This window comes from Poromitra crassiceps (genome assembly GCF_964638095.1).
Source record: "Poromitra crassiceps genome assembly, chromosome: 12".
NCBI classification, from domain to species: Eukaryota; Metazoa; Chordata; class Actinopteri; order Beryciformes; family Melamphaidae; genus Poromitra; species Poromitra crassiceps.
In genome coordinates, this window is record NC_139632.1 from 33,469,198 (window position 1) to 33,479,686 (window position 10,489).

A 10,489-nucleotide genomic window follows, 5' to 3' on the forward strand; every position below is an offset into this window, starting at 1 on the left:
GTCAAACCCAAATGAAAAATGGCTTGAGGGATTACGTTGTTACTTTTATGATAGTTCTTAATGGTATCATTGTTGTTACTGCCGCTACTGCGCAAACCGGTCTCTCTCCATCTCTCTCAACCCAACCCCTCATGGCAGATCAAGCCCACCAAGAGTCAGTCAGGTCTGCTCCAGGTTTCCCGTTAAAGGGCTCTTTCCTCGCCGCTCTTGCAGGGAAATGGTTTCAATTGCCACATGAGCTTGGCAGTGCAGTCAAATCTCCAAAGTGCTTGTTGCTCACGTGAGAATTGTTTCAATTGTTGGGTCTAAAAAATAATAATAATAATAAACTGTCCATCCTCACAAGGAAAATGACAACATTGGTCAATTTTCAAGGTGGTTAAAACGACTTATGTTTACGAATGCGACCTCTTGTGGTCATGTGAGTAAGGGCATGCATGCAGTTGCACACGCCAGAGTCGGAAGCTGTAACCCGGAAGTAGCGGCGGTCTCTTGCGGTCTTTAACGTAACGACAGTTTGATATTTAAATAGGTCGCTGACACGTAAGGGGGAAGGGGTGGGATTGGTGGACCGGTAACTTCCTCGTCTTCCAACTTCCTCGTCGCGAGAGAGCCGGTTCGCCTCCCGATGTGTTCCGTTTTTAACCGTAACCCAAACCATAGCCTTGACCAAGTTGTCTTAGTGGCCTAAACATAACCGACGTGACATTTTCAAATGAAGCGATGTGTTAGTGTCCGACGTGAGGAGTCACCTGCACGCAGCGTTACACTCATATATGTGGACATCAACTTATCCTGTCATTTCGGTATGAGGACGTGTTGTTTTCATTTCTCCATCATCTTTCATCTCTTTGTTTCAGCCAAGGACATCCTCTCCCGCTCTCTTTCACACCCATCCATCATCTCTCTGTCTGTCTCTTTCACACCCACCACCATCTCTCTGTCTGTCTCTTTCACACCCACCACCATCTCTCTGTCTGTGCTTTGACTCCATCATGGAGCTGCCTTCACACCCACCATCATCTCTCTGTCTGTGCTTTGACTCCATCATGGAGCTGCCTTCACACCCACCATCATCTCTCTGTCTGTGCTTTGACTCCATCATGGAGCTGCCTTCACACCCACCATCATCTCTCTGTCTGTGCTTTGACTCCATCATGGAGCTGCCTTCACACCCACCACCATCTCTCTGTCTGTGCTTTGACTCCATCATGGAGCTGCCTTCACACCCACCATCATCTCTCTGTCTGTGCTTTGACTCCATCATGGAGCTACACCCACCATCATCTCTCTGTCTGTGCTTTGACTCCATCATGGAGCTGCCTTCACACCCACCACCATCTCTCTGTCTGTGCTTTGACTCCATCATGGAGCTGCCTTCACACCCACCATCATCTCTCTGTCTGTGCTTTGACTCCATCATGGAGCTGCCTTCACACCCACCATCATCTCTCTGTCTGTGCTTTGACTCCATCATGGAGCTGCCTTCACACCCACCACCATCTCTCTGTCTGTGCTTTGACTCCATCATGGAGCTGCCTTCACACCCACCATCATCTCTCTGTCTGTGCTTTGACTCCATCATGGAGCTACACCCACCATCATCTCTCTGTCTGTGCTTTGACTCCATCATGGAGCTACACCCACCACCATCTCTCTGTCTGTGCTTTGACTCCATCATGGAGCTGCCTTCACACCCACCACCATCTCTCTGTCTGTGCTTTGACTCCATCATGGAGCTGCCTTCACACCCACCATCATCTCTCTGTCTGTGCTTTGACTCCATCATGGAGCTACACCCACCATCATCTCTCTGTCTGTGCTTTGAGTCCATCATGGAGCTGCCAGTGCCTTCACACCCACCATCATCTCTCTGTCTGTCCTTTGACTCCATCATGGAGCTGCCTCACACCCACCATCATCTCTCTGTCTGTCCTTTGACTCCATCATGGAGCTGCCTCACACCCACCATCATCTCTCTGTCTGTGCTTTGACTCCTTCATGGAGCTACACCCACCATCATCTCTCTGTCTGTGCTTTGACTCCATCATGGAGCTACACCCACCATCATCTCTCTGTCTGTGCTTTGACTCCATCATGGAGCTGCCTCACACCCACCATCATCTCTCTGTCTGTGCTTTGACTCCATCATGGAGCTGCCTCACACCCACCATCATCTCTCTGTCTGTCCTTTGACTCCATCATGGAGCTGCCGTGGCTCTGCTCTATCAGACATTGTAAAAGCGAACACAGACTTGGGGAATGTGATGTGCTTTGTGAAACACGTGGCTGACATTTTCTTTCCATCCTTTTCTGTTTGGATTTCATTTGACTGCTAGTTCCCTGTTAGACTCATGTTCATCACAGTCATTCAAAACAATATTCATCAATAAACTGAACTTTAATTTTCCTTATTAGCTTTATTGTAGCATTTTGTTATCTGTTATGTGTGGTTTTGTTACTGGCTCTTCAGTGTGTTGCTGCCGTGTTAATATCTACTCTATCTATCTATCTATCTATCTATCTATCATCTATCTATCTATCTATCTATCTATCTATCCATCTATCTATCTATCTATCTATCTATCTATCTATCATCTATCTATCTATCTATCTAATTTTGTGAAGGATTTTGTGATAATGGATGGCTGACTCACGTGGAGCAGAAGAACAGCAGCAAGGAACGACTGACCCTGACAATAACCAATCTCCTCATCATAGACAGAGTAAGCCTGAAAGAGAGAGAGAAACACATCAGCTTAGCATCAGTAATGGCACATTCAGATTACAAAGCAACAGGAGACCATTCATTTTCAATGAAAGCCAAGGACTCCAGAATGGAAAGTTTTTGCAGCTGCTTCTGCTTCTTCCCATGCTCTGATGATGCAGTGACGTACGTGTGAACCAAAAACGAAGCTGTGACAGTGTGACAACCTGATGATGACATCATGAAGCTGTGACAGTGTGACAACCTGATGATGACATCATGAAGCTGTGACAAACTGATGATAACATCATGAAGCTGTGACAGTGTGACAACCTGATGATGACATCATGAAGCTGTGACAGTGTGACAACCTGATGATGACATCATGAAGCTGTGACACTGTGACAACCTGATGATGACATCATGAAGCTGTGACAAACTGATGATAACATCATGAATCTGTGACAGTGTGACAACCTGATGATGACATCATGAAGCTGTGACAGTGTGACAACCTGATGATGACATCATGAAGCTGTGACAGTGTGACAACATGATAATGACATCATGAAGCTGTGACACTGTGACAACCTGATGATGACATCATGAAGCTGTGACAGTGTGACAACCTGATGATGACATCATGAAGCTGTGACAGTGTGACAACCTGATGATGACATCATGAAGCTGTGACAGTGTGACAACCTGATGATGACATCATGAAGCTGTGACAGTGTGACAACCTGATGATGACATCATGAAGCTGTGACAGTGTGACAACCTGATGATGACATCATGAACGGTGAGTGAAACTATACGAAACACCCAGCGTAGCTCGGAACACCGGACTTTTGTAATGGAAAAATAGCTGACATGCCTTGTGAAATATACTAGACCTTGTATGAGCTAATGGAATTTCACAGCAGAGATCAGGGTGGGGAGGACACCCTACTATCACTACATGAGAGTGTGAAGAAGAGAACTCTGTGACTCTGTGCACAGATGTTTACAGGAATGCTCTGCATGATGGAGAGCATAGTCCACAAAATACATCTTAGAAGAGCCATAGATCATTTATGGAACAACAGAGGCGATAATGATCAACAACCAATTAATAAGCGATCAATCAATAATTTACTATAACACTATAACACTCCGCAGGAAGCATGTGCTAGTCTACCGCTCTCCCCAGATCCCCAGGGTGAAGGGGAATGGGTGCGGGGTACAGGGGGGATGGATGGATAGTGTGATCCTCCCACGTGTTAGCTACGTCCTGCCGGTAAAAGCCCTCGCTGTCAGGTGAAAAGAAGTCAGCTGGTGACTGCACATGTATCGGAGGAAGTGCTGCTAGCATGTGCTAGTTTACAACTCTGCCCTGATAGGGCAGAGGAGGGGGTGGGGCAACGTCCAGTGGGAATTGGCCAAGTACAATGAAAGCGGGGGAATCAGAAATAAAAACATCTAGATTTTTTTTTTTTTTTTTTTTTAACACATTCACTGCCAGCCGTTTTTCAATACTGTAGTTAGCTTCTGCCAGAGGGGTTTTTTGAGGATTCTGGCTCATCTTTCAAGAGCCGAGGATTCGTTTCTGTTAGGATTTTGTGAACACACAATATCTCAAAAGAACTAATAGAATGTGTGCTTTCTCTGTCTAAAAGAGTTAGTTTGTAGAGTTAGTAGTTATGTAAGCATTAGCAGTTGAATACAGCATGGTTTCAGCGTCTGAAAATTTATTCTGAGATAAACGGCTTTTTGTGAAATTCGATAGAACAGTCACTTTAACCATTCATTTTTGGCATCAGTAAGACGTCAGACATCTAAACAATAGTTTTGAACAGTAATTTCCTCCATAACAGCAGGAAACACCCCTCTCCTTCAAACTCCTCCCTCCGTGTGTGTTCTTCTTGGCTGCAGCGGGCGTGTCACAAGCTCGTTTCTGTTGCTGCTGTAACCTCGCGTCACCAGGCTCACTGCTTTGCTGCTGCTGTGCCTGTCTGCTGGTGGCCGCTGTGCAAGTCTGGATCGGCTCGCTCGTTTCTTGGGGTTCTGAGAGCTTTGATGAAGCTTTTGCGATTCTGGTCTTATTTATGCTGCGTGTTTCAAAGTGTGTTCCACCCGTAATCTATTATGCAAATTTGCAAAACCCCACCGCCAGCTCCCAAGCGCGAAAGCGTTTTCGCCAATCCATTTTCATGAGAATGGCTTCCTCACACTGCTTTTTGCTTGCCTTCCTCTAGAATGGAGAGCACTGTCGCCACTTAGTGGGTCGGTGGAATGGGTTGTACACGTTCGGTAGCTCCAATATTTTTATAGGAGACGTGGGGGGCATTGATCCACGTAGCACGTAGTCTCAACTCGTCATTGGCAGTCAACCGTTGGATTTTTTTTGACGAGTCAACTCGCCATTGGCAGTGAACGTGTTAACAGTAATGAAGTGTTTTGATTTTGTTGACCCCCCCCCCCCCCGCTCTGCTCCCCGTGGGACCGTGTGGAGAGCTGAGTATGAAGCAGAGCAGTGCTGCGGAGCTCAGCCGACCTTCCCCCGAGAAGTAAAGGTTAGAAAATAAAATGGCTTATCACTGATTAGATGAATACAAAGTGTGCCTGTGAGCCGCTCGGCGCACGGCCTCCAGATCCAGCCAACCTTATCAACAGCCAATCTACATGGATTTGCATAGAAATGATGGGCCGGCTCGCCACTGACCTAGTTGGGTCTGAAGTAGACGCTAACGCTCGGTGACAGCCAGGCCCTCCCAGAGCACCGGCCAGAGGAGCAACACCTCTGCATCGCAGTGTAACTCATCATCACTACTGCTACTTTTCATTCTAATGAAGCAACAAAACACTCAGTGTTTGTGCGCAACTCATCGTGACCCCTGAAAGTACGCTTCTCTCATCTGGGAAGCTTGCTTCGTGCTCGCTCATTTCTGTTTACTGCACAGATACTGAACTGTTGAAAATGAACTGTTGCAGTGGATTAGATGTTATCATGCTGTTGCAAGTTGACTTTGATAAAAATGTGGGATTTGGTTTGTTTAATTTCATGACTCACATGACTCAGAAGTAGCTTGTTTATTGAGTTTTAGGGACCTGTTGTGTTGTCCCGCAAGATTAAAGATTTTGGCAGCCGAGGAGTGAAAGAATCCAAACAAATCTCCAACTTTAACTCGAGTACAGACTCATCTGCTCTCTACTCTATGTCCATTTCTGCTTTCCTACTAGGTAAAAACACAAATCAAAATCATCCTTATACTCATAAAACCAAATGGATCAAAACTCAAACAACAAACAACAGACTAAACTGAATTGAAAACAAAAACGAAATCAAAATAGAAACGGATAAAAAATACAAAACTATGATAAGTCTGGTCTGTGGAGTGACGCCAGGCGTGCTGCTCACCTTGCAGATCTTGTAGAGGGAGTCCTGTCCGTCTCCGTCCGAGTCCTTGAAGTAGTCGTGGGCGGGGAAAGTCCGGTGGATGTCCCGGGTGATCACACCCTCTTGGGCTGAGTCCTGCAACACACACACACACACACACACACACACACACACACACACACACACACACACACACACACACTTTACCATATCGGTCGTGTTCTCTTTTGTTGATGCAGGACTTCTAGTTATTGGGAGCATGTTTTGTCATTTCATACTGTAGGCATGTTTCAGTGATGTTTTCACCCTGAGACTCAGGAGCTTCTGAACCTGCTTGCCTGTTATTTGTGAGTTTCTATTCAACATGTGCGATTTTTGGGGAGGAAACTGCAATGCATGGGCGACCGCTATGGTTGTCAAAAGTATCGGTAACTATCGATACTAAAAATTTGAAACGGATAATACTCATTTACCACAGGAATCGATAGTATCGATAAGTATATATACTAAAGATTAGCTATTTGCAAGAGTATCGATACTAGCAGTGCTTTCTCTTAATGAAAAATTAAACATAATACTGATTTTTCCCTCCCTTTCATTGGTGGGTATCTGTTGCTTCAACAAGCTAAACATTTTTCTGATAGGCTGATGACTAGAGCGGGGGTTTTTAATCAGTTTTATGGGGCCTAGATTTTGGAGAAGCGTGCGTCTGTCTTCATTTATTTGTATGCCTCTTGATGTGTTGTCATTTCCTCACACCTCCGTGGTATGGAAAATGGTATTGAGTATGGATATTTTCCTAGGTATCGTATCAAAGTTATAAATTCTAGTATCGTGATAAGTAACCCTAGCGAGCGCAACTCAGAGCTGACTGCATCAGTCCATATCTACGAGACACAAAGCAGCTACCAGCTACCAGCACACACACCAAGCCAGTTACACACACACACACACACACACACACACACACACACACACACACACACACACACACACACACACAAAGCCAGTTACAGTTACAGCCACACCGTGTTTAATGAGTGATTACTGTGTCTGAATGGATGCAAACAATCAGTGCTGTCTGTGTCTGTGTCATTCCCTCCTTGTGTGCTGCCAACAGCCTAAAAACAGCTCATCTTTTATGTGTAGGTTCACATTTACACATAGTTTACGTGCTTCTCTCTCTCTCTCTCACTCACACACACACACACACACACACACACTGAGGGGTTTGATAGGGGCTGCGGGCGTGTGGGGCTGTGTGTAATGCTTTAATTGGATTTGCAGTGTGGAGGTATTGTGCGGCTGGCTGTGTGTGTGTGATGTGTAGTGTTTTACAGTGTGTTGCTGCAGCAGCTGGCTGTGTGTGTGTGATGTGTTGTGTTTTACAGTGTGTTGCTACAGCAACTGACTCTGTGTGTGTGTGATGTGTTGTGTTTTACAGTGTGTTGCTGCAGCAGCTGACTCTGTGTGTGTGATGTGTTTTACAGTGTGTTGCTGCAGCAGCTGACTCTGTGTGTGTGTGTGATGTGTTGTGTTTTACAGTGTGTTGCTGCAGCAGCTGACTGTGTGTGTGTGATGTGTTGTTAACTCATTCAGGGCCAGTTTAGGACTGCCAATATTTAGCACAGGCCAAAGATTTTCATAATTGTTGGTCATCTTTCAAGACCCACAGTAAATTATCTATTAGCACCAGAGTGATTTGCAATACCTCAAAATGAAGATGTACGTCTCTGGGTTCACCAGGAAAAAAAAGTGAGCTTTTAGCATGTTCTGTACTCTACTTATAGCCATTTATATACACCCTGTTTTCCCCCAGAAGGTCTCCTTGAGAAAATAAACAGGAGAAAAGGCAATTTTTGTAAAAGGGCACAATCTCAGGCAGAACTCACTCTCAATTCTTTTATTTTGAACTGTATTGACATCAGACATGTAAATATTATTCGTTAGGACACAAATGACAAAAAAAAAATATATATATATATATACACATGAAGTGCTTTTTTTTTACATTCAACAATACAGTTTACTCGGTGTGAGTGAGTGTGCAGACAGACAGACAGACAGACAGACAGACACACCGACAGACACAGACAGACAGACAGACAGACAGACAGACAGACACACACACACACACACACACACACACACACACACACACACACGATCCCCCTTTTAGATTTCTAACCCCACATAGGATAAGCAATAACCACGCCCTGTGGCGCTGGGATTGGCCAGGAGCAACACTGGAGGGCACGCAGCCCAGCGATTTCATGAACCAACTGAAAGCTCTTGAGAAGGACAGCGGGCTGCTGTGACTGCCTTCTGCCCGCTGCTGCCTAGCTGTTCCTGTGTTTATTTTGATTTGTTCTGGTACACCCGTCCTCGTCCATGTCTCTCTGTCATATCCTCTCTGCTATTTGATCGTTCCCGTTTTCCCCTCGGCTATTCAACACGTCCTCACCGCCCTCGCAAACTGATCGATCATTTCCTCATTCCTCCGATGATCAAACACATCTCTTGATTACTTTCTCCCGGCTGGCACAGAGGAAGGCGACTCCAGCTCGTGCAGCGCGCCGAGGGCGTTTCAATGGCGTTTCTCCTGTCTGCACCACTGGTCTGCACAAGGAAGCGTTACCCGTTTTCTGCTTTTCCTCTTGCTCAATTTCAAAACAACAGCTGCGGTATGTGTTTGTTCACGTGTTGTCTTAGATGCTAGGGACCTGATACCATGTGACAGGCTGGGGAAGTGTTTTAACTATGCGCTGCACGAATAAAAACAAAAACACGTCAAACACGTCATTGGCCCTCTGGGCTATTCCTGATAACACGTCAAAGACGTCATTGGCCCTGAATGAGTTAATGATTATAAATAAAGAATGGAATGAAAAAGTAATAAAACAAATGGTCTGATGAATGATATAATATTACTTTTGAAATGAATACGGCTGGGTATCGTTTAAACAATCATGATACCCTTAATAGACTTATCTGCACAGTTCTCAAGCAAAGGTGTCTTAACGTTAACGCCCAGACTTGCATAGTCACTATAGAAACTAACCATTAAAATGCTCTATTAGCCAAATGACCAAGGCGAGCAGTGGAAGGATCATTCTATCCATTCAAGTACTGTGAGTGTGCTGCTGATATTATCTCAACCCTTTGTCAGGATTTTAAACTTTGCCACAAGCCTGAATGAGACTAAATTACGGTACTTGTTGAGAGCCCTTCTTTTCTTTTCTTTCTGTGAAACGTGGCATTGAGATGTTTCGGGGTGGTTTACATTCACTTTGGGACGGTTACAATTGTACTTCAGGACGGTGGTGAAAGAAATGCGTCTGGAGCCCTGGACACACACACACACACACACACACACACACACACACACACACACACACACACACACACAGGCGAGTGACAGTGCGGTTGCCATGGCGACATCAGTGTGAAGCAGCAGACTGTGGATGACAGGCAGAGTTGTAAACACTCTGATTTAATAAACCACGCATGCCACTACTCATTAACAGCCTCATTAGTCTCTTCTCCTCTGCCCTTCAATCCTCTCCTCTCCTTCCTTTCATCCCATCTCATTTCCCCCAAGTGTGTGTGTGTGTGTGTGTGTGTGTGTGTGTGTGTGTGTGTGTGTGTGTGTGTGTGTGTGTGTGTGTGTGTGTGTGTGTGTGTGTGTGTGTGTGCGTTTCCACTGCTTGAACGCCTGATCAATACCACCCTATACTGGTCAATGGAGCCTTGCATACTGCATCTCTATAGCAACCAAGGTGTTTTAGTTTTCCATGCAGTTGCCAAGTGAGACTGGTTACTACGGTTTATACAAACGAAAGATGGCTTCTGATTTAATGGGTAGGGGGCGTGGTAATCGATTGGCCAGCAATCGGAATTGACAGATATTCAGTATTAATGTGAGATCAGAGAATTCCGAGAATAACATTGCTCTCAGTGAGACTTCCCCTGCATAAATAAAGGTTAAAGATATATATATATATCAAATGACAAAAGAAAATAATAATAATAACAATAATCTGCATTATATATCGGCCGCTCTGCTCTCCAAAGATCGGTATCGGCCATTGAAAAACCCATATCGGTCGACCTCTAGTATGGACTAGTGTCCTCTAGAGAGAGAGTGGCGTCAGTGGAGGACCAAAATGCAAGACTCATTAGCCAATGAACAGCCAGGAATGGGTCTCGCGCTACTTTTGAATGCTAAAATAAAGCTGATAATGTACAATTTGATTCAAGAAAAAAAAATACAACACAAACTGTCCATTTTGTGTGTGAGACAGATGCAACACACACCATCTGTAAAGTATGCCAGGATACTAATAGGAAATACCTATTGGGGGAAGCAAGGGGGGAAAGTTTCAACACAACCAATTGAAGAC

At 45.0% G+C, this 10,489-nt stretch overlaps 1 protein-coding gene across 6 annotated transcripts in view; it reads right to left on the minus strand.

The window, feature by feature from the left end:
• The window catches only part of rabgap1l (RAB GTPase activating protein 1-like), a 206,983-nt gene that overhangs the window by 63,730 nt on the left and 132,764 nt on the right, over positions 1-10,489 (minus strand). For all 6 annotated transcript variants that reach the window (XR_014553200.1, XR_014553201.1, XM_083647095.1 and 3 more), the window contains exons 14-15: positions 6,108-6,221; positions 2,658-2,732 (exon numbers count right to left, since the gene is read on the minus strand). Coding sequence is in view for 4 of the 6 variants with exons in the window: in XM_083647095.1 (XP_083503221.1) it covers positions 2,658-2,732; positions 6,108-6,221 (189 nt within the window). In the remaining 2 variants the exon portion in view is untranslated. The remainder of the gene's footprint in view (positions 1-2,657; positions 2,733-6,107; positions 6,222-10,489) is intronic.